Source organism: Lonchura striata, chromosome 1 (genome assembly GCF_046129695.1).
Source record: "Lonchura striata isolate bLonStr1 chromosome 1, bLonStr1.mat, whole genome shotgun sequence".
NCBI classification, from domain to species: domain Eukaryota; kingdom Metazoa; phylum Chordata; class Aves; order Passeriformes; family Estrildidae; genus Lonchura; species Lonchura striata.
In genome coordinates, this window is record NC_134603.1 from 90,871,144 (window position 1) to 90,896,937 (window position 25,794).

General features: G+C 38.8%; 1 protein-coding gene across 10 annotated transcripts in view; it reads right to left on the bottom strand.

Moving 5' to 3' along the window:
- PHACTR1 (phosphatase and actin regulator 1) overlaps positions 1-25,794 on the bottom strand; it is a 299,599-nt gene that overhangs the window by 97,587 nt on the left and 176,218 nt on the right. For all 10 annotated transcript variants that reach the window (XM_021536498.3, XM_021536496.3, XM_021536503.3 and 7 more), the window contains one exon: positions 20,695-20,859. In XM_021536498.3, coding sequence (XP_021392173.1) covers positions 20,695-20,859 — 165 coding nt within the window. The remainder of the gene's footprint in view (positions 1-20,694; positions 20,860-25,794) is intronic.

Here is a 25,794-nt window from a genome sequence, read left to right on the forward strand (position 1 = left end):
GAATGAAGAGCCACTCTGCACTGCCTGGCAGGTTGGCAGCAGAGCTCACAGCATAACGTGGTTTTCTGACTCCCAGCCCAGCTGCTTAGTCATCACTCTGACTTTAATCAACTTCAAAGTACAATGGTGAACAAAACTCAGAAATAAGTCCCACCCTTGCTGCAATTTCTGCCAAAAATGACCTTCTGCTACAAATTTAAGCAGTTGTGTAAGTGTGGTGAAAAGCCTTTGGAGCAGACAGTGCAAACTCTGCAGAAAGAGGAGGGAATGACTGGGGAAAGAGCCGTCTTAGTGATTTGTGTGGGTGTGGGTAGCACTTACTGACCAGAGACCAGACTGGTAGCAAAAAAATATGCTTTAGATAATCACCTTAAACTTATGCATGAAAATAATTGAGCTCAGCTGCAGAGGAAGGACATGTCAGACAACACAGGAGGTGTCTTGACTACCATCCGTTTGCCACTAGCAGGGTTCCAACATTGGCTTTGACTGCTCTTCTTGTCTACTGGTCTCCTGGGCTCCCTTTAGAACTAGCAATATTAATGACTATTGTAGCCACCTGAGGGAGATTTCCTTGCTGAATTTCATCTGCACAAAATTTGTCCGGTTAAGATGAATGGTTTCTCAAGAGCTATAGTCTGTACTGAGCACTTCTTTAATACAGAAAGCTGTACACTTATCATGCACTGCCTAGGTAAAACTTGCAAAAATAAAATTAATCTTGGAAATGGAAATAAAAATATCTCCAGTGATTTAGAAAGTCTTGCCTGTCACTGTTATTTCTACAGCTTACATATATTTCCTAGATATTCCAACAGAGCAAACAAAATAAGCACACTGATTTTTTATACATTTGTTGAAGCAGACTAACATTCTTGAACTTGTGTGACTGAAGCTCAACAAATCTTTCCTCTTCCCCCACTGTCTTAGTTCTCCATTGAGGTAAATTATGGAGGAGTTCACCCAGAGCAGTGCACGTGTGTGTGTTGAAGAATCTGTGCTGGGTAGTAGTCAGCTGTGATTGATCCTATCACCCAAAACCTGGTGAGTCACACAATCATTAGCAGAGGGGCTGTTACAAAAATTAGGCTGAGATATGAATTAGTTCAGTAACAGTTTAGACTTAATATTTCAAATTACTTGCATTATATTAGTTGTGAATCAGATCTGTGTGCAATGAGGCTAAGGCTCTGATGACAGGATTTGATAAATCCTGTCCATTTATGTTACATCAAATATCTCTTCTCATATAAAATTATGGACATATTATCCAGCCAGCTAACTGCTTTTTTATAGGTAATCATGTGAGTGAAACTTGACTGTCCAAATATTTATATAGAGAAAATACCACTAGTTAGATATGCATGACTGAAATATATGAAAATTCAAATAAAGAGATGTTTTTTCAGACTAATATTTATGAAAGCCAGGTATGCAAAATTTTAATGTTAAAGTAACATATCTATGCTTCCGCTTTGGGAAAATATGATAGTAGAATGATATGAAATATCATGAAAATATGATAGTAGGAAAATATGAGTATCTCAAGTCTATGACATGGGGAGCTCTTTAATTTTCTGTTCAATATAAATTACTTAAAGATACAGGAGAGTATTACCATTTGTAACACCAAAACAATGTCAAAGCCTCTTGATAAGTTTGGATCAAAAATTTTTTCCAGTACAGAAATGCTTCTCCCCTCACCCTCCAACTTTGCTTCATTTATACCTCTCAAATCTCCCAAAAGCTTTGCTCTAAATTATTTTGTTTGAGAAATGTCTAATACTTTGAAATTCTTATGTGTAAAAGATTAACTCATACCCAAACAGAGCACATTTTAACACCATTCTTTATGCTTCAGCCATAGCAGCTGTGTGTAGGACAGCTGCTACAAAACAAGGCTTGTCCAAGCTCCCACCAGGATTCTCTGACAAAAGCAGTGAGCCAAGGTGCCCATCCCAGACAACAACTTATATGGAGAAAAGAAAGTTAAAGCATGAGACTTCAGTAATGAAAAGTCCTTGCAGAGGACTTATATTTGAAAGTGAAAAGCAAGAGGGAGCAGTGTCCACTGATTGTAACCTTTTTTCTCAGTTTATTCTTTGAGAAAGGCAAGTTCTGCAGGGCTGGTTCTCCTGGCTCTGAATCTCATGTAGATTTCTCCACAAAAGATTCAGAGCAGTTTTAATATGCAAATGCACATTAGCTTCCAGAATCTTAGATGAAGATATTACAATGTACAATCATGGCATTGCTGCGAGGTTTTCAGTTCCCAGATTATAACACTTTTATCTGAGAATGTGCTTAAATGGATAATGCTTAGTGTATGAATTTATGATTCTTTGTTTTTCAGGTCTCTTCAATACCAATTCTGCACTGTCATGAGCTACACATTGAAGAAGAACAATAGGACTACAGTTTTCTTTGCAGTATTTGCATTATTCTAACTATACATCAGAATAAATGAACGATGGGCATAGTTGGAATACAAACATGAGATTTTCCAGTAGTATTCAATCAAGTATGAAAACTTAATGGTAACTCAATACCCAGCATTTTTGTACATACCTAGTTGAAATGTTGCATGCATTTCATTGCTATGGGTGTAGATGTGAACTTCACCAGAGTTCAAGGAATATTTGTACCAAAACATGTGACCTAGGCACATTTGTAGCCAACAGCATTATTAAAAATTAATCTTTATAAATACATAATCATATTTGTGTCAGGGCAACTTAAGTACTTTCTGATCTTCTGCTGTTCTTCATAAAATGCTGCAATGTATTTTGTCCTTTTCTCAAACAGACTTATTGCTGGTGCTGTGCATAACTATTGACTAGTTTTAAAAAATACAGTTAACAGGCGAGAGTTATGAAGTGTGTACATACAGATGGGTAGAGATAAAGAGGTAGAAAGAACCATGTTTTGTAGGTGAGAAGTGTTGCATTTTTTTGCTTTTAAAGAACAGTGGTTTTTATCTTTCCAGTGACAGTCTATTTTGTTACTAAGTGGTTATTTGCCTGTCCTGATGCAAGCACTCTATATATTGCCCAAGCTGAAGAAGAAGTACAGATTCTATTGAGTATTTTTCTAATTTAAGTCGAAAATTGCAATTATTTTGCCAAATCCTTTAATTAGCAGATGGTATTACAGCCATTGTCAGTCAGATACTGTTTTCAGTACACCAGAGCAATCCCTTTAGTCTCAAGCGAGTCACGGAGTTGTAATCAATGACAGTATTTCCTCTTTACTCTCCTTTAATTAAGTAGAACAGAGTGGGGAAACCACATGACAACTATAACACCACCATTAAAATGTTTGAAACCTTGAAACTGTTTTGCTAGCATTGTGATAAAATCAACTCAGAAAAAGCATTATGGATTTTTTGATGGAGCATCCAGTTTGCCTATTCTTATCTCACATACATTTGCCTGAGGTTTGGGTATACCTGGAACATGGCTTTCATGAGAAATGTCACATGTAAAGCTCTCCAAGAATCTCATTAATACCAAAGTGATCTAATTAACTATATTAACTCTAGCTACATTGTATACCTCTAAAAACTGATGCCACAAGACCACACTTACAGTATGTTTTTAAAGACCTGCTATTTTCAAACAGGAAGGCCGTCCAAATATTAATATTGCCAAAGGGTTGTTAGCTCCTTAAATCCTACTGTTGTGCTCACTGAGGCAAAAGCACACTGTTATTTTATTCCCCTGCCTTGGAATCATGAGGAACAGGTCCAGATAGCCATACCTTCACTAGAAACAGAATTTCTTCAAACTGGCCCATGGCTGTAAGCAGCATACAGGAGCCAGCAGAAGTGGGATAGGTAAACACACATACATTAACAAGACATCTGAGGTGCACTAAAAGAGTTTCATCAGGATGTACATTTCCCAGGAATTCACTATTTAAGAGTTTCTTTACTGTGTCTGTAAAATAGATTGGTGCCTGACTTGTTTTTTATATTGACTCTTCGCAAAGAATTTACTCCATTTTCACCATGCTGCTCCACATTTTGTAGCCTCCTTGAACTTAATGCACTCTGTGCAAGGCTGACAAGCTATTTTAGATCCTGTTTGTGCAGTTTCACCTGGCTGAATGTTCCCACCAAGGTCTGAAGTTGTTCACAATCCAATTCCTTTGCATTGCCCTGGAACTTCACTCAGTGATGCTCAAGAATGCCCAAGAGTGTCCCGAGCCCCACTGAACACTGTGGTGTGAAGCAACATCCAGGTACACAAAACACTGGAAATTGGGGTGAAAATTTTCACTTCTCCTAAGCTTCCTGGACACTAAGCTTTTCAGTTGCAACTAAGTCCGGTAGGAATTGTTCATCTGAAACTCCTGATGGGCTTTGACAATCCTAGAGAGGAGGAAAGAGCATATGCCTGTGTGTGTTAATGTACTGCTGAAGGAAACATGGTATCCCTCCTGGATCTCACACTGAAATAAGTGGAGATGGAAAAATTAGGCCCCTTCTTATACAGGTCCAGACACTACACATTCACTTTACATCTTACTGGTATTATCACAACTATATCACTGAGAGCCCTGCAAATCCAGTAAAATATTTTACTTTAAGAGACTTCTTAGTGTCTGTGTTTTTGAGAAGTATTAATCACATAAGGAAAAAAGAGTCTAAATTACACATGACTCATTTCAAAGCTAGAAGAAGCTGAAAACAGAAACCTACTATTTTTATGTGTTCCACTGCTTTTACTTCTGCTCAGGGTCATCCAATCCATAAATTCAATACAAAAGTAACATAAACTATGCATATGTTTACATAAAGGCTAAAAATGTTATACAAATGGCAAGAATGGGAAAGACTTTTAAATTATATAGCAAAAGTAATAAATTCAAATAAAACATGAATAGTAAGAACTAGAACATCATATACCACTTTATGCCTCTCCAACTCGTTCCAGCTTACTGAGTTATGCAATATCTTTTATTTATACATTTCTACATATCTATATATACTGCACCTGAATAAGCTGCTCTGGAAGGTTCAGTCCCTAAGTTGAGTCATTACATGTTTCTTAATACACTTAATCTCACAGAACAGATGCTCACATCAATCCATACCTAGCACATGCTGCAAAAACATAATTTATGAGCTAAATCTCTTCAGTATCTGGATTTCGACTAGGTTTTTAAGACTAGCAAGAGGAAAGTAAGAATGAATGACCGCAAACGTGTAAATGTGCAATAATTACAGTTACTCATGCTTGCTTGTCCTCCTGCCATTTAGATTCAGCCTCTACTTTGTTCCTCAGGTATTTGTTCCTCAGGTATTGTCTGCCTCACACTTTTAATCTTCAGTTCTCTTCAAATTAGGAATCAGCCTGATAATTAAAAGACCTGTACCTACACAGAATAAAATGGACTGGTAGAACAACACAGTTTAGGGCAAAATTTATGCTTGTCTTTACAATGCCAGAGTTATCTAACCTGATGGATTTAATAGGAAATATCTAGATATAACTGCAAGGAAAATTTGACCTGGAATATCTGAAACAGAGGTGTAAAGCAAAGTACAACATTATCTTATGTAAGCAAAAGTCAATTGTTATTTGCTGCTTTGTGTTATACAAGTGGCATTGGTGGTAACTATTAAAAAAAATAATTGGGAAAGATCACAGTCCAAAATAAAATGAAGTGAAATCTTAGCCTAGCACTCATCTGTGGCTAGCATGACTTTAAGGCAATCTGCGCTTTGTTTATCCTCTCCTTGCCTGCCCAATGGGCTGCAGGACAGAAGACAAGCTGAGAAAATACTGTGAGCCAAGGAGATGGCCTAGATGCCTGGCTGAGATATCTAAAGGCAAGCTTAGCTTTGGACAAGGTCCTGCTGGTTGTCCCTTGCAGTTTCTCTGTGGGACTTATTGTCTGGGCAGATCCAGGACTTACGCAGGCATTCTACCTGATGTAAAAGGGCAGAAACGGGAGTGATGAGTCACACCACGCCTCTTGTGCATGCTCTGTTCCAACCATGGGTAAGGTCTTCTGCTCTCAATTCCTGCAGTGAACATGATACTGTCAACATCTGTTTGGGACACATCTGGCAGAAAGAACTGGAGCCACAATTTACATTGTATTGAGGAAGCTGCCATCTCATTTAAGGATTTTCCCATGATATGAATTATGGAGAAATTAAACAAAATTCTCCAGAGGTGCACTCTGAGCAATCTCAAAGCAGACAGTATTAAAAGGATGGAAAACAGCTCAGGCTTTAGTAAAATGCAGTGGCCCATAGGCTGCAGAGGATATCCTGTGGCACAAAAATGATTGCAGGCAGTTGGCAAGAAGAGACAGGTCAGTGTGCTCACGTTAGCTCAGGGCTGATTCCAATTTTTAAAAATCTTATCAATTTCCTAGCCTAATACTGAGGGAAATTTAATTAAAGTGGTGTTTGAATTTAAGTATTTCACCATAATATCAGCTACCCACTCAGCACAACACCGCTCTCGTCACAGACATACTGACTGTGGTTTACACAGCACTTGCTGCTTCTCCACAGAGGGCTGATTGGTCCCATGATGATCATGCTCCTCCTGATTTCCAGCTGTTACATTTCATTATGAGACAGCTAAAACTGCCTCAGTGGTTTCCTCATATTACTTTTCCACATAAGCAGTTGGTTCGACTGCCAAGGGGATGCTAAGGAGTCTGGATGAGAGGGTAGCTTTTGAGAGTTTCTTCCTACATAGAGATAGTCCCACTTCAAAAAGCCTTGGGTAACATTCCCTTGAGCAACTGAAAATGCCTAAAGATCTCCTGGAGACTAATGGGACCAATGCATTTACATTATTCAAGCAAAATGAAACTGCAAAAATTAAGTAAACAATGAGCCAGAAATCAGCATCTTGTAAACAATCTCCTATTTGTTATTCATCAACACAATTTTGTTCCACAGTTATCTCCTCTAATAAATGTGCGTACATTTTTTGTGCTGTTCTTTCCTTGAGAACATTACTTAAAATAGTATTCTCGCTATTTGGAGCACCTTAGATACACAGCAGAAAGTGTCCTGCAGAAAGCCGTCACTACATTTTTGCAGAGGGTCAGGCCTGTTGTCACTGAAGGTGATGATATTTTACAACCACGTTTAACAGACAAAAGGATGGCCTATATCATCTGCTGCAGGCAGGCAATGTAGTGAGCTTGAACATGTGTATAAATTCCAGGGGAAAAAAGTAGGACATAAGCATATATACATAAAGGTTTACAGAAATAGCAGGTGTTAGATGAATAGGGAGACTCTTTCCTACCAGCTGAAAATCAACTATAATATGGATCTAGGGCTCCTGAATGTTAGCCTTCTTTTTATCCAGCTTCTTAGCAGCACAAAAGGCATCATTAGACCTGCAGCAGAAGAAGTTTGCTTAGCCCATGCCTTGCCACATATGCTTGAAAAAGCTATTGCTTTGCTCATCTTAACCTACAGGGAGTTTCAGACCAAGGACACACACCAATTTATTCACAATATGCATACTGGTACCATGTTTGCTCTGACAGTGGCTATGAGAGAGCTCTGCTCTTCTGGAGATACTGCTGGGTTTATTAGATAATGCAATCCTCAAAGCCTCTCTTCTGTTTCTCTCATTTATCTGTACAGTAACTATGATTTGGCCTACTTTCAAATAGAACAGAAGGGGAGCGTCTCAGCTCTCTTCCCCTGTGGCTTTTCTATCATGTGTATTTGCAATGTTCACTTTTATAGCCTTTCCTTCTAGGGATGCAGGAAAGAAAACAAACCAATATAACTCATTTTGCAGTATAGGGCAATGAGGTTACTCCAATATACATGGTATTTCCTGGATGAAATGATGTTGCCAAGACAACAGATATCACAGATAAAAGCCACTCTTCCTCAGGGCACATAATTCCATAGATAAATTCTGAAGATCCTGGTCAAATGCAAGTTCTTTCTCTCAGTGGTCATTTTGCTGATAAGGACAGTAGGAGAAAGATGCCATGACTATGCTGAAGAGCTCACAAACAGCTCAATTCAATAAATGAATCAGTGCCAGAAGACAACTAAATTATAAAACAGCTATGTCTTCACTAGCAACAGGAGATACAGGCCTCTGGAAACCAGTGTTCAGGTGTCTGCACATGGGATCAGCAATGGGATGTTGTTAATGATTCCTGACTGATGGAAGGTAGTGGCCAGGGGCTGGCTCACAGCCTTTTACAAGAGCAGCTCAGGTAACTCCTACTAAAAATAATACCCTGACCAAAATGTGAATCAGCACTAATTTTGTTAAATCAGTGGCACCAATTCAAGCCTCAGCTGTCTGCAGAAGGTGTAACAGTATGAATGACACAGCTGAGGCTTGGCTTGATCTAAGTGCAGTCACTCAAACGAGGGCAGCTGAGTTAAGCCAGTCTCACGATCCTTGCAGTGAAATTAGAAAATGGACTAATCTGCTAGACTAACAAATGGGGGGATTTTGATTGGTTTTGTCAGCTTCTTGCGGTGCATTTTAGCCTGCAGGAATGTCGTCTGCACATTAATGCCAGAAATACCACAGCGTCACTGACCTCTCATTTCAGCACAATGCCTTTGCAGATTCAGATGCAAAAAGCCAACATCAATATTTAGAGGTAGCCATTCTGAACTGGAAGTTTTCTGGGGCGTAAACATCACATCTAAATAAAAGATAGTGCATGGACTCAGTTACTAGCAGAGACGAGTCCATGTGCCAGAGCTCCTGCATTGCTGCTGCCAGCATGAGAGTTCTGTGTTATGGAGATTAACAGTGGATGCCTGGCTGACTGTGTGGTCAGTTCAGATCCATCACTAATTAAGAGCAGCTGTTGCTGATTTCATTATTTTAATTTATAAACCAATACACATGGATTTTCTGTAATAATCTTCCCACAACAGTTCTACATTTTTCTGCCTGCAGAGGAACCTCCTGATCTCTCCCAGAGGTCTGGTCAAAGCCCTGTAAATGCCTTCACACCCTGGCTCTTTTCAAAGCAAAGGGAAACAGGGGGACACACAAGGATTCTCCACTGATCATAAAATCCTAAATCATTTCCATAAACAATTACTCAGAAGCTTCTTATTGTGATGCTTATCTTCCTTACAGAAGTACATTTGATGAGAGATGTTGCAGATATTTTGAAGTTAATACTGAGGTTGTAAAAGGATGCCATATGTGCTACCACTCTTCTAAACTCATTGGCCAGCCTAAAAGAAGAAGAGACAAAGTATTCTTTTGTATAGCAGCCAGCTATACAAACAGCTAACAGTCTTGTTTTCTCCCATCCCTTCCTGCATATTTTTAGCAGCAGCAGTGGCTTCCTTGTCTTTATATGCCTTCATTGGAATTCCACTACCTAATTTTGGCAAACCTTGGTCAGGACAAAATATCATAAATTTGTAGTATTTCTAAAGTTCTGGAAGGATTGAGATGGTGTACAAGAAGCCACTAGCTGGTGAGAAAAAACATTACCACTCAGGTATGCAAACTGCAGCCCAAATGTCATCTAATATTTCACTCACAGTCAACCACACCTTTTTTTTAACTGATGTTTTATCTACCTGTAGCATATTTTCTTATTAGATAGGAAATTGGGAGGAATGCTACTATGACTATTTAATACAGACTTGATCCTATGACTACAAAAACCAGAGATAATCAAATTATAATTTTTATGGGGCTTTCAATCAGGTCCATGAAGCACACAGGCTATTAAATGTACATGTACAGTTTGGAAAATGTAAGTGTATAGAAGTGTAAATGCAGTATTGATTCTTGAGGATAGTGATAGAAATTCATGGGCTTCAAATGGTCTTGAGGCAGAACTTTACTATAAAATGTTGCAAGGGTGCTTTCTAAATATATGTGCAAACCCTGGAAACATTCTGCCTGCAGATATTGTTTATTACCGCAAAGATCTGAGCACCCACCAAGTCCCACAGTCTTCTTTTGGGAACAGAGCACCTCAGAATGGTGATTGTGCAGCTGGCAGAAGCCTTTCTGGTCAATCTGTATGAGCAAAAGCTTTTGGTATTCAGCAACTGCCTTCCAGGCACCCTGTGCTCAGTGAAGACAGGAGCAGAATTCATCAGCTTCAGCAGGAAGAAAATCAAACTCGCTTCCAACCATTTTCAGCACAAATATATGTCACTGCCTTCAGGTAGAAGCGTATCTGGACCTTCTTTGGTCTTTTCTCAGAGCACTGTTTATCTGTGCACATTCAGCTGTCAGCCCCATGCTACTTTTAACTAAGGAATTAATGAAGAGCACATGGAGACCAAAAGCTTCCTGTAAAACACAGGGAAGCAAGCAACTGATGTTTTCACATTCAAGTGGTAGCTAGTGGCAGTCAAATTCCCTGTAACTTTTCTTTTAGAATAGGCAAACAATGTTGTTGGTTAAATTTAAAAAGTATGATTCACCTGATTTTTACTGCCTGTTTTGATAAATAGAATTGTTTGGGATTGCCAGATTAACTTGAAGAGATGAAAATAGAACTCTGAGGATATAAAGGACCAATAGTGTTAATTAACAAATTAAAACCTTTTAAAGAGGAACTAAGGTCTGTCCTTCAAAAATGCACATACACATACTTATCTGCAAAATAAGAGACCGAGAAACTAATTTTTCTACCTAGAAACATATACCTGCTACTCCAGAAAGAACAAAAAGAATAGTGAGTCATGTTCAGCATCATGGATCTATTCTACCACTACTATTATCTAGAAGTGTGGAACATCCTGTAGATAATAAGCAATTCAGATGCGGTTAACAGCAGATAGTATTATGTCTTCAGCCTACACAAACAAATAGTAAGCAAATTAATTCTTATTTTTAATTACTTTATACAGACATCATACTGTGGAATTGAAACATTCATCTGAAAGTGTATCAATAAAGCAAATTGTTAATATTCAGAAAATCTGTATGTTTCTCCAAATAGGGATTTAACTTCTAAAAGAAATAAGTATTGTTACTCCATGCTTTTGGTTTCCAAGATTTTCTTCTACATTTTAGAAATCCTTTTTATTACCGTAATTCAAAAGTCTCTCTCAATTACTTGACTTTGTGAGCTGCAGGTCTGAAGAAACCCTACACATGGAGAAATTGACCAAAAAAGGAAAAAAATAAAGGAGACCTGTTCAAATTGCAGTCAAGTCCTGCAATACTTAAGAGTCCAATACCTTCAGGTGTGTTTGCAACAAGATTGGGATGAGTTAGCAGCAGAATTTGGAAAAGAACACAACAGCTTTCTCTCTTCATTAAATGCTATAATCACCACCTTGGACTTCCTTTGCCCAGTCCCTCAGGCAGTCCAAGTAGCCAGGTGCAGCTTTCACCAAATAGAGCCTCTAGAACCCATATCTTTTGACACCTCAAGTTGTCTCATCTACTCTTTCCTGCACATTAGCTCTTATGATGACTTACATGCGTGCTCAGGAAGAGCAATCTAAATTGGAGATTCAAAGAGGATCACCAATGCCACATTAAACACTTATGTGGACACTTTAATTCAGAGCAAAATTTGCCTTAATGAATTAAAATAAAATGAATGAGTTTATGAACTGCATAAACATTTGCCCAAGGGTTTATGATATTATAACTAATCTGTTTCATATTTATGGTTTAAATAATTCAAGTTACAATGTATAAACAAGCCCTAGAATAAAAAATACTTAGACCAAGTTTTCTATGAAACTGTTCTTCATCAAGCCATCTTTAATTTCCAATTCATAATCTGTGTTTTCCTATTGAACCTCTGTATATAGGGCAATTGAGTTTCTCTTTCTAGCAACTATTTATTGTTCCTCAACATACTATCCCCAGCATCCCTGGAAAGAGTTCATGAAGTTAATGGTTTTGTCTGGGTGATTGCCATCCATGCTTCAGATCCCTGCAGACCTGGAATTCTCATCTCTGCTGCCAATACCCTATACATCTAACTGTATGTGCCTTTTTAATGCAGCTCATGGACATGGAAATAAAGGGCAACGACCGTGATTAAAAAGCCCCATCAGACTAGACCCACTGGGCTGCATGCTCACATGACCAAACCAACCCATTTCCCAATCACAACACGGGCCACATGTCACAGCAGGATTCGCTCGAGGTACTGCCATGCTGGCCTCAGGGATTCCTGCTTCATTTCCCTCCTGCGGGAAACACCGAGCGAGAGCAAAACAGTATTCCAGGAATAAAACTTCCTCAACAGCACTTCTCAGTGAAACCACCATTGTGAAGACAAATTTCCTCATGGCTTCATGTCATTGTGCAATGTTGTGATTTTCTCCTGTGCCTATATAAAGGCAGTGAAAACCCAAAGAACAAAAGCCAGCGGTCTGAGAAATACTAATTAATATCCATGCGCCACATGCAATCTAAACATAAAATGCAGCTTCAGCACATTTTGTTGTTAAACAAAATAATTCTAAAATAACCTGTAAGGACATAGGCTGATGAAGACCCTCCATTCATGAATCATGGTAATAGAAGCTGAGGATGTACAACAACTTTTTACACAAGTAGGAGCTTACTCCAAACATATGTTCTCTCTCACCACAGCCAGATATTCCATTATTGCTGATTTGTTGCTAAAACACTTAAAACATTTCCAATGGACGTTGTTCTCTAATCCTTATGCCATGAAAAAGCTTATGCTATGAACAGCATCTATTTTCAATCATTATAATTTGTACTTTTGCAAATGGATTAATTGTATTATATTATTTTAACATTAATGCAGTGCTGTAGAATTATGTCGTAGCATTACAGTTTGGGTGGCCTCATATAATATTCACACAGCAGCTGGAAATGTAATTAGCATAAAAACCAAACAGCCTCATTAAACATCTCTTTCCTGTAAGACGGGACACATTTAGAGGCCTCATTTCACACATTCCATTACAGCTGGCACGGGGGTAGAACAATCCCTGAACGCATTTTTCAGCCCAGCTAAGCAAAGCCCACTTCTTAAACCTTGGAAATGTTCTGCAGCACATCTCAGGAAGACACAGTGACGCTGCTCAGTAGTGGAATACATACTCCAGGGGGAGTGATTGTTTCCTCCATTTTTGAACTAGGAGCTTCCAGTTGGCAGTTCAAGTATAAAAATAGACAACTGCTTTCACTACCTTCCTTGTACAAATCAGATCTGCAACTTCCAAATGCATTTCCATTATTTTAATCTCCTTAAAATGACAAATCTGAAAACGCTGACAATTTAAAATACCAGCAATAGAGGCAAACATCAGCCATCACTTCCCCTTGCTATTAAGTTTCTTCTGCCACCCTAGCTTTGGGCTATTTATCTAATAGTGAGGCTGAAAATGACCACTGGCTTTAAAAATCTTTGTGAATCATTGGTTCCATAGCAGTAAGCAGATACACAAGATAGTTCTTCTCCCCCTACAGAATGGCAAAAGATGAACTTTTTTAAAAGTTGTCTACAGTTTTGCATGAATTCTGGTACATTTTTCAGGCCAATTTCTCAAAAGACATTAAGAAAATGTCAGTGCTTAGGAAAAGAAGTTATATGCAATAATATAATTTTTTTTCATTTTCAAAATTCAGAATACATCAAGTGTGCAGTTTTGGATCAAAGCAAAAAATCGAACTGCATAGGGATTTTAGTTTTTATTCAGTTCTTGAACACAAGCAGTGTATTACTTCAACAGACCTAAGATATGAATGTTTTCTTGTCTACCAGGCCATTTTATATTTAAAATTCAGGCTTTTAACTATACTAAATAATATCTTGTTCCAATTTCAAACAGAAATGTAAATTTGCAAAAAAACTATTTTTAAGATTAATCTAGAAAACAATGAAATATAATGATCTTATTTTTTAAAATTTTTCTTCATGTAAAAATATTTGCTTCATTCAATGTGCATTCAAAAACAGCCCAAGTTCTTGCAAAACGCTGCTTTTCTTCAGACAATGTCAGCTTGTGTTTCATTCAAATAATCACAACACAGTGAACATAGCAGCCCTTTCTAACTCTGAAAAGTGGTTTTACTGCTGCTTTTTAATAAAATCAGAGCTCTTTTTTTGCAAGTGTGGACTTAGTTTTACCACAGTGACATTTTTCTCTCTTCTCCCAAAATCTTGGAAATGATCAGTTATTTTTAGCAATGCCTATATGAGCTGCTCCAGAACAGCAAAAATACCTGGACCAGAATCTATATCACCTGCTCGCTCTTTCCCTTAAAAGGGGCCCCTGGGGGTTTTACACAGAAATATTAACAGGCTTTGTCATGGAGAAGAACAGGAAGGACTCAGGTATTTCAGACTTCAGGGTGGTCTCAGACCCAGCTAGCCTGGAGGGGACATCCTGCTCTCTCTCTCTGAGCACTGATTCAGAATTCAGAATTATATTTCAAAGTCATCAGAATATGAGTATCAGGGAAGAAAAAAAACGTAATTACTTCTGTTCTCCATATCTAAACCTAGACACATTCTGGCTTGAAAGTATAAGAGGAATTGTAACTGAAATATTAATAGCTTTCACATGGGATCACAGGAGATATTAAATAAAATTCAGAAGAACAGAATGGAACTATAAAGTGCTTTAAAACAGTTATCCTTGTTTGATAATAATCCAAACAAAACCACAATTTTCAATGAAAATGGAACGTCTGCATATAGATGCCAATAACCTGGCACTTGGGAAAACCACACCATATGGGAAAAACACATGGGAAAAACACCCCACAGACCACCTCTCCAGAAGCATGAGCAGGGGTGAGGCTGGCATGTCTGCAGTCTGTGCTTCTCCTTCATTTCCCCAGGCAAAGGTCTCACCTAAATTGCATGACCAGTTTAATACCCTAAGGATTTACATGAAAAAACAGGCAATTACTGGCAAAGCAGAAGGTTTAAGAGAAGCACTGGAAACACAACTGAATGTCTCCCAGCTGGGATATTCTGGAAAGAAAAGTTTAAAATATCTATATGTTGTAGTTAGAAATAATCAGCAGTAGGAATCAAATTATTTGGGTATGGTTTATGAATAAGTTTCTTTAATTGAACAGCTTTACCACATTTTGTTTTCTTCTTGTTTTTTATCAGAAACACTGGAAAATCCTTGCCCTTGAGTGCTGCCAATTTAAGCAATTTCTCTGCTGACTGGGAGACTTAACTTACATAAACACACTGACATACGATTTTTTTATAGAGTATCTTTTACAAAAATATGTTTGGAAAACCAAAGCACCAAGGATTAACAAGTGGGGAAAAAAGATTCAGGCACTAAATTAATATCTGCTTTAAAGCAGATTTTGGGAGTGAGGCAGCTAAAGGTTGGATGAGTCAACTTTGCTGTGGTACACTTATTAGCATTAAATGGCTTGAGTGAGAGTGAAAGCAAATGGAAAAGCATGTTATGCCATCCCCAAAAAGTAAGCTGAAAAAATCCACATGCTCCCTTTTGTGGCACTGTCTACACTATTTGACTTAAATCTTTAGATCCAGAGGGCAGACCTCATCTATTATTATTAACAGAAATAACTGCTAGGAAGAGAAGATTGTCATCCTCTGGACAGATAACTACTAAAAGAGTCTTAAGGCCCTTAGGCAGCCAATCAATCCACAAACCTGTCCTGAATGTCCTTTTTCCCCAAGCCAACTGATGATGCTTGGCTCACAATCATTTGCCTTTTGTCTCTTCTGATATTCTGGTCTACTTCAGCTCCAGTCTTTATCCTTTCCAACTCCCTAGTCCTATACCTTGAGACAGGTTCTTGAACATCAATCTCTACATTGTAACCTAAGCCACTGAAGCCTTAAATGAAACAGGAGCAGATCCTTCCTATTCTCAAGCATGAGGCTAGAAAGTCACAGTCATGTTTTCCTGCAGTCACAGAGCAGGATGTGGCTTACTAGCTCACCCATGGGATTTGGGATGGGAACTGTGACACCAGAGGACTGACATGTGCCCTGTGGAGGAGGATCATAAGTATTTCTAGGAAGGGAAACTGGGAAACAAATAGAAGGAGGTTTCAACATACCCAGCAGGAAAGGCTGAGTTCGAAAGATTTCCTTTTCTCTCTCTTTAGTATTACTGGTTGTCTCAGACAACAATCTACTTGGCAACAGAGCTGCTGAGGTGCTTTCTTCTGACACAGGTCTTTCTCTGCCCATTGTACAGGCTAGCAGTGGACCTAACCCAAACATTGCTGAATCCTTTGCTCTCCTACTTACAGCTGAGTTTTCTTTACACTCCTTATTTTCACACAATTTCCTGCTTTTCTCTTGTCATTCCAACTAGTATCCTTCAAGTTACATGCTTCCTTCTCCCTTTTGCCTGAGCACTGTGATTCAGGAAGCAAGGATGGTGGAAGACAGATGCACCAATTCTTAAAATGAAGGTCACCAGAAACTGGATATGATAAAACAAGACATTTTTCTCTACTCAAAATCCTTCAAGCAGCTGAAACACTTTTTTTTCTTTTTGAAAGGTTTCAAACAGTTGGCTTTTGATGAAAGTAGTGATAGAAACCCTTCAATAATATTTCAAGTAAGCACAGAATCTATTTCCCCTCAAACTTCTTTATTTCAGAAGCAGTTCCTTGTCCAAAACATCTCCAGGAAATGACATTTCAGCATGTGTACAGCACTGCAATAAAACAGCAACACACCCAGGAACATTTTCCAAGTTAACAGCAAGGCAAGCAGAAGATCAAGGTATTAAAAAGAATGACAAAGGTCTGGTAGAGGAGACAGTCAGCTTGCTCTCTTGCTGATTCTCAGAGAGCCCTGTTAGGCTTCTAAAACCTTGACCAGTCTTCTAGAGCATCCCAGCTGCATCCAGACAAAGAAATGTGCTTGGGAATAGAAAATTATATTTCTTCTTGGCTTCTTCTGCCATGAAACTGCTCCTTGCCAGCTGTAAGAAACCATCCTCTCAACAGACAGAATCTTGCCGTTTAGAAGTTTGCCTGTTCTCCCAGCTTTATAATACTTCACATTTTGCTGAGGGGGCATGGGCCCTGCATGGAAATAAAGGTTTCCACACTTCATGTAAAAATCTTCACTAAGTTTAAAAACATACAGCATACCTTTGACTGTAGCATGAAAAACAGTGTGGCAGAGTTTGGTTTCTTTATCTAAGTCCCTGTATATGGAACTTCAGTGTCTGGAGAGTTTATGTTGTACTGTGGGAGTCTCATCACCCATCAAGGAACTTTTAATAGGATGTTCTGTGATGAACTAATTTGCAGACCTGACATTGAAAACCACTTTGTGCTGGTGGGAACTTCATGTCTGTCCAGGAGGAGAATTACTGAGAGAATTAGTATTAGTAGAATTAGAATTACTGAGAATTACTGTGAGAATTAACTTGTTTCTCTTCCTGCTGTGGTACACTGGTATCCCCCCCAGAGTGTAATCCCTCTGTTTTTCTGAGATTATGCCTAGCCAAAGCCCATGTTTCATGTTTCACAGTGCACATTCTTTACACCTCCTTAACACACCACCTTCCAGCAGAACAGGTCACTCAGATCAAACCCAATGGCTCATCTGGTGCTTCCCATCTGCAAACAGATCATCCTACCTGTAATCTTCTCTACCTACTCTGGCTGCTTTACGAAATACCTAATGATGATATCATAGAAACCAGCTGCAAGGCAAAGGCATGAGATGTCTGCATCAAACTCACGACCCTTACCTTTGTTACCAAGTCAGCACCAAGGCAATGTCAGACTTTGGACCCTTCTGCAACCTCTCTACAGGGATACCAAAACCAATGTAACCTATAAACATATAAACTCTACAAAACATTAACATCCTTTTGATCCTCTGCTTGTCAGTGACAATGCAGTAACCAAGATGAAGGACGGGGGACTTATGCTCAAATATCACAATTTGAGTATTGATGTGCTGAGAGCAGTCATATATAGTAAGCATAACACTGAGGTCCTCTATCAATCGAATTACATAGTCTCACCTTGTGCAATTACCAGGTGTCAGGAAATAACTTTTCCTATTACCTAAAAGGTTTTTTTGGTCATTGACTACTGAACTGTATTTTAAAACATTCATGTCTGAATAAATAAGTAGAGCTCTTAGTCTGATAAAGATATAGATACAAAATGTTAACACTTGGAAATAAGGCAACCTTTCAACCTTATATGTCAGCTCAACTCTCTCTTTCTTCCTGTCCTCTCCCAGAGAAGAATCTCCCATTAATTTCAGAGGAAATTCCATCAGATTAGGCCATGTGTTTTGACCTTTACCACTTTTGACATTAAAAATAATTGAATGCATTGTTGCAGCAAATAAGGGCCTAATAAAATACTTGTATTCATATCTATTTTTTTATAATTACTGATGTTCTGTGCAGGTGGGAAAGCTTGGGTGCGTGCCTGCAGGACACTAATGGGAATGTTTTTTTACCAAGTGCCACATTTATCAGTGCACTAGAAGAAAATAAGCCAGTATTATGAAGTTTCATGCTGGCTCTCATTATGCCATCTCACAAGCTTGTCCTTTGATTTATTATAAAGATTAAATATATTTTCTCAATGAGATCAGAGGTACTAGACAAGAGGTCATGGAAATGCTGTCAGAAAAATGATAGTTTTCCATGTGTCAAATCTTTTGTACTACACATCCAAGGTTCAACCAATGCTTCTAAATTGCTGGAAGGTCTTATAGGGTGCTGGTGGATTCCTGTTCCCCAGGATTGGGGATGATGGAAACTGTGAGGTCCCAGCTCTCACACAGTCCAGAAGAAAATCTTTATCCCTGCCTTCTACAGAGTGCTCAGCAAATTTGACATCCTTGTCAATTTTGCTGCAGTTAGTAGCAGGGGAGCTGACAGGAATACCAATTTTGCAGAGCAGCTGCAAGATACTGTTAACTTACTAGAAATAAAAAAAAAAATTCTTAAAAAAAAAGAGAAAGGTTTTAGATTCAAATGAGATCAAACCTGGTACTGTGACTGACAAATGTTCCTGTAGACTCAGCTTTTAAATTGGTCTTTTGGACACTGAACTCACTCTTAATAGGGGATATATGCTGGCATGTCTGGTAAAACTTCATACTCCTTTGACAAGAGAAAATACGTGCTTTAAGTCTGGTTTTAATCACTGTGCACTTTCCTAATATTTTGGTAATGGGGAAAATCTTAACAATACTTCTTTTAATGCCCAAAGTGGACTATGGAGCCATATTCTATCCAGGTTCAAACCAGTCAGTCTAACCACAGCAGTATGCAGCTCAGCCTCATCAGCTGGAGCTGCAGAAACCATAAAAATCAGCAGTAGGCAAGCTTTGGCAACCTGTGGTGCCTTCTGAACAGTCATGGTTATTCTCCTAGCTGTAACCAACCAAGGCAGCATGCTGAAACTAGATTCAAAGCAGCTGTCACCACAGTGTCCACATACCCCTAAGAGCTAGATGGTTTTCATGGAAATCCTACTACACTACACTATGGTTATGACTGATGCAGAACATGAAATACAAGTCTTTTGTTTTGCAGAAAGATGCCATTTTTGGTGACAATAGTTTTTCAGGTGTCAAGTCAAAAAATATGATCATCACTCAGAGTGATACAGCCATCTATTCCAGTTCATTAGTTTTTGTCTGATGAATCAGAAAGCAGCCTAATCAGCACACAGTGAAGAACTCATTCAGGTACAAATTCTGAAAACACTTATTCTGCATTTAAAATCATTCAAGAATTCACTTAGTAAAATGAGATGGCTCACCCCATTATGGGCTACTTTCAGAATACAGGATTTGTAGCGACACAGGTACACCCAAGTAGTGCTTAAAACCTTCCACTGTGCAATACACAGGGCAGAAAAGCAACTGGATTGTTAACTCAAGTCTCTTCTGACACTTGAAGGGGCAAGATACTCAATGCTTCCCTTCTAGTTTTAGTGAAAACAATAAGAAATCTGGAGAAACTCCGTATTTTCTCTCAGATAATCCAGGCTAAAGACCTGCAGAACCAAATGTCGTAATTATTTGCCATCATGAAAGAACAAAGAAAATAAACCTTCTAAATAGATTGCAGAGTTTTCACCGTATGCATTAATGCCTGCATCTGGGATTCTTGCTCAGACCAACTTACATGATAAGCCCACATTTTTTCAGTTTTCCATATTTTTTTAAATAAAAAAGGGTATTGTACTAGAAGTGCAAGAAAGCAATGGCAAAAGGAGGGTTTCAAAAGCCGAAAGATTCGGTTTTCTCAAAAACACAAGGGACACATAATTCCTGTCCAAGGGAATGAATAATTTCTGGTTATGCAAGTTACTCAACACAATGTCAACTTCTTTATCCTGTGTTTTTCTCACTCCTTCATTAGCACTCAGAGGAGCTTAAATGTGGCTAAATTGACCACTAGCATTATCTTTTCATACTGCTTTTTTCTTTGTTTATTATCTGCTGAATCAATGTTCAAAAATTTCTTCTTGGTTAGGCTCTAGCTCTAGTAGCAGAACCTGAAAATACAGCTTTGGTGAGCTGCTGATATAATTGTAGTGCACACAATGTGTCACTTTGGGGTTTTTAAAGAAAAAGTTTGTAAAAAAGTTAAAGATCTTCTCTTAGAATCTGATTAATCTCTCTAAGCCAAGCTTCAAGAGTTGAAATACATATAAACTGAGGCTGTATTACAAATTTTCAGCCTTAATGAACAAAAGTTCCAGATTAATAAACCGACCCCAATGCGACTGTTACCTGCTGAAGTGTGCTTAAATTTTTCACTCTTCTTCTTCCTCCATTTCCATGGCTTAAAAAGTCTCCCGAGAGTGGCAAATTTGCTCCTTCTTCTGATTGGAGGCGTGTGAGTCCCAGGTACTAGAGAATCTGAACGCATTGCAGCCAGTCTTTCCACCTCTTCAGCTGTAATTTCAGCAAGAAAAACAGAAAAACACAAGAAGGTGGGAAGTGAAATAAATGCTTTAATAAGTTATCAGAAAACCACACAGATGGCCAACATTTTTCATGGACACAGAGAAGAGTAACAAAGGGAAAAAGTTGTAGTCCTTCTTATTTTAACATCCTTTTCTTTTCTTTTAGTGAAATCATTGATCTACTGTAAAGAACAGTAGTAACAACAAGATTCAATGAGAATATGGGTTATTATGTTATAAAAGTTATGGCTTTTAACAAATTGTTCCACATTGCTCTAGACAGCTGGCAGTTCAGCCATCAGCCATTCCTGGGGAAGTGTGGCAGAGAACAGGGAAGAGAAGGCTCAAAAAAAAAGATGCAATATAATTTAAAAGAAATATTACATTTTTTTATTGCAATGGAAAGGGACATTTCATTTAACTAATATTTACTAAGAGCAAGGACCCTGATAAATAATAACCCTTTGGTCATTACTATATCCATTAAAATTGCTTGGGTTACAAAAAAGAGGCTACGTTGGAACTTCCTAGTGAGAGAGAAGATGCTGAAAAAAAAAAATCACAGAATCATAGAATTGTTCGGGATGAAAAAGACCTCTAAGATCAGGTCCAGCTGTTATCCCAGTGCTGCCAAGTCTACCCCTAAACCACATCCTCAAATGCCAGATTTACACATCTTTTAAATCCTTCCAAAGATGGCAACTGCACCACTTCCCTGGCAGCCTTTTCCAATGCTTTACAACCGTTTCCATGAAGAAATTTGTCCTAATATGCAACCTAAAAGCTCCCTGGTGCTACTTGAGACCATTTCCTACCACTGGTTACTTGGGAGAAAAGGATGACTCCCAACTGGCTACACCCTCCTTTTAGGTTGTTCTAGAGACCTATAAGGTTCACCTGAGCCTCCTTTTCTCCTCAGAATCTCTCCTGTCTGAGATACTCATGATAAGACCTATACTCCAGAAGCTTTACCAGCCCTTCTCCAGCACCCCAGTATCCTTCTTGTAGTCTGGGGCCCAAGTCTTGTCCCATTTTTCTGCCCACTCACTGCCCTCCAATTCTTATGCTTAACTTTTAACATTTAAACTTTTAATTTGGATTTTAATACAGTTCCCACTTAGGGCCAAATTCCCTTGAAGGGGATAGAGATTTTTCACTCAGCTTCTGTTCTTAAGATTTCAGTTATCTGCAACCTTTACCCGGTAATGCTCATGATAGTCTCATGTAATAGTTTATCATTACATGATAGTTTATCATGTATTAATTATGATAGTCTCAATACTGAAAAAAGACCCAAACAAATCCTAAAGAACTTAAATTACCCTTCCAACCTGATGAGAACAAGAGACGTCTAGAGATGATCACTTGATGTAATTATATTGCATGGTCCCCCTGTCTCATATTTGCAGGGCAAAATTTATGCTGATAGTTTTGGGAAATAACATCTCTGTTATTAGAGGCACAGAGATTGGAAAGCCAGGACCACAATGAAAGCACCAACAAAGGGAAGATACCAGCAACACAAGAGGTTGTCTCTGTGCCACAGCTTCATAGTTCAGTCAGCATATAAGCAGGGGTTTTGTGTGTTGTTTTTTTTGGATTTTTTTTGGGTTTGTTTTGTTTAGGTTTGGTTTTTGGTTTTTTGGGGTTTTTTTTAAAGGATACCATTTCCCAGACTTGTGTTGTAATGTAACACTGACACTTTCACTGATTTGAGTGGTCTGCACACACAGTCCAGATCCATAAAGACAGGATGCAGACTGTCACCTCTCCTGCTCTGAAGACAACAGCCCAGTGTTTCTATTCACCTCTAGTATTTTAAATATTAACCTCAGGCATGAGCTTGAGCTCATACCACTTTGAAGAGATGAGCACGCCCACTCCACACTGACAGAATCACCAGAGATTTTGGCTGGCAAATTCTTATGTATCTCAATGGAAATTTTTTCAAGGCTTTAAGTGAGCCAAATTTAGGTTGGTTTTCATGGGAACAGCCAGAGACGCATTTCTAACACAAAGGAGGTTTCATTATCAGAACTCCAACTGAACTACTATTTGAGTCCCTCATGTTTTTGCAAGAAGGTTGGTTATTTTGTAATTGCTCTCTTGTCTGTTTTGAATGTTAACATGCAACATAATCCTTTTTCCTGTAAAATATCAATGCCAGATACAGCTGCCTGTAACTTTCCAAAGAAGAAGCTACCCATCAAGATAGAGTGCGCCCAGATATTTCAGTGGAAATGTTTAAAAACTGCTATTCTTTGGGGTAATAAAGAGAAAGACAGACCTTTCTGAGAACATCGCTTTTTAATTTAAAGCAGAGGGAATAAAAGACAATCCGGCCAAAGCATTTCATTCTGTTCCAGCTCTTTGTGCCTGACTGCCTGGAGAAATACCTTCCTATCCAAAGAACCCATTAGAAGGCTCTGTTCTGTACAGGGGCCTGATACATCAAGGCTGGGAATTGCCTGGTTTGCTGAATAAACCATATGGGTAAAAAGAAGAGGAAATTTCCTTATACTTTCTGATTTCACTGGAACCTGCTGGGCCTTGAAGACCAGCACAGGGTACAGACCACTGCCCTCTATATGCAGATCCAAAGTAACCACTCCTTTCCACTTCCTCCATTTTTGAGATGCCTCTAGTTCAAGCACGTAAGATCCCACTGTGTTCCACCACTGTGATTTTTAGAGATGCTGCTAAAACTAATGGGCTGGTATTGTCTTTGGTGTCTTATTTAGGGGATGCAGGAAGTGGCCTGTTTAGCAAACTAGGAATGACACACTACTGTCACTGCTGAATTAGGCTTCCTGCGAATAAACCTACAGCCGAAACATGTTGAAATTCCTCTTGCTGCTCACCCTCTCTCCTTTTCACCATTACTGAGCCAAGATCTCTGCTACTCAAGTGCCTTTGTTATGAAATCTCAGAGCTGCAATAACTTCTCTTTGCTACCTGGTCCTAACTGGTATTGCTGAAGCCATTTCCTGGAGAACTGACACCCCTTAAAGACACTCTCCTTTCACAACACAACTCTGTCTCACACCAGCTGTTCTCTCACTGCCCCTGGGGAAGCTTTTCCCACTCAGAGTAAATGAGTATGGATTTACAGTCAGGCAAAACTAACAGTGGAGTCACAAAGATTTTACCCAGAGGGGTGGGTTCACTGAAAGCCAAACACAGTGTCAAAACCATTTCCATATTTTGACTTCTCTTCCCTGAATTTCAGCATTTTCTTACACGCAAATCTGTGGTCACAGAGTCCTGCAGTGCCTGGCATCAGTCATGAAAGTGTCCCTTCTCCTTCATCCTCTCCAAACATACACAGTTCCAAGCTAATGCAAGTAACAGCTCTTTTTCCTTCTCATTCCCATTTCTCAGAAAGACATGATTTTTTTTCATGAGAAATGCTCTCAAGAGCACTGCTAATTCAAAGCATAATAATCACTGGCTAGGAATAAACCACATTAGCATAAAGCCATGACAGTTTTAATACAGCAAGAATAAAAGCAGACCATGATGCAAGAAGCAAATGCCAGAATTCTGCGCTCTTCTCTGCTGCTGCATCTTTTGCTCAAGTTGGCCAGGTTTCTCTGCCTTTTTGGCTCATAATAACTATTGACTGGCTGTGGGCTGCGACACCCACTGCTGACAGCAGGCTCCGTAGGCTGATTTCACACCTTTGCTGTTCCCAAAAAAGCTGGTACTTGCAGGAATGGAAAGTAACCCAGACCTTGCACTCTTTTTTTTTTTTTTTTTTTTTTTTTTTTGTCTTCAAAGAGGAAAGCAGCCCCAGCAAACCCAGCCTGATCAAGATCAATCTGCTGAACTGGGAGAGGGAATTGCCGTGTGCATTAGTACCTGTAGTCACACTGCAGAGATGTCATCTTGGTGCTGGCACTACAAATGTGATGTTTATGGGTCACAGGTGCTGCTGATACTCAGTGCTTTTGGGAACTTGTTCTGATTTTTTTCTAGGATATGAGAGATCTTTCCAAGACACAAAGAAATACTGGGACCTGCACTTATGGCAAGAGGGTGATGCACTCCCCTCCCACTTTCTTCTGTCCAAGCTATCATTTCAGAGCTAGCGATGTGGAAACTAAACCTGAGAGTTTTTCATAGGCTGTTTGGCTGTGAGACAGCTCTCAAGATTTTACTGTAGTTCTTGACACTCCTGAAGTTCATATAGATTTTATATAGGGCTTAAGAAAGACTTGGGTTTTTAATGAAAAAAACCCCACCACAATCTGAAGTACTTTGCATCCAAGTAACATAAAAAAAAAGCCAAAAAACATGTTTGAAATATATAAGAAAGAAAAGAAGAGGCCAGGCCATCTTGAACTGTTCTGTATGTTCTTATGATTTTCCCACATCTTTTAGTAGGGTGTTGATTTCCAGAAAGTCCGGGAAGAGACAATATAGGGGTTGTCTACTTTTTGGATTTGAGAAGCAAAGCATGCAGATCAAAAGCCCTCCCACAGACAATTTAACTTATGAAGTTTTCCTGGAGAATGACAGACAGTTTTGTCATTCCCACCAATGTTTGGGAATTACTTTATTATAGCATTTGGGTACAAAGAGCAATTTCATTGCTGAAGGCCAAAGCCCACCCATCCCACTGGTGGTCTTTAATATTACCTTCCTTACTGGTAATCACACCAAGTTCTTTCTTAGACTTTTTCTTAACACTCATTTTTCATAATCAGACACATGATTATCTTAATCAAAAGGCAATGTACTTCACAAAGTTATATTTTAATTCTTCCTAGGAAGATCCAGTGGCTACTTTGTGCTTTCTGTTACATTTGCATTACTACATCTGTAGTAACAGGCTGAAAATTATCTTGGCCCTAAAGATACAATTAACTAAATGTGTCACATTATTCAATGACAAGAACTCTCTATATATAAAACCACCTAA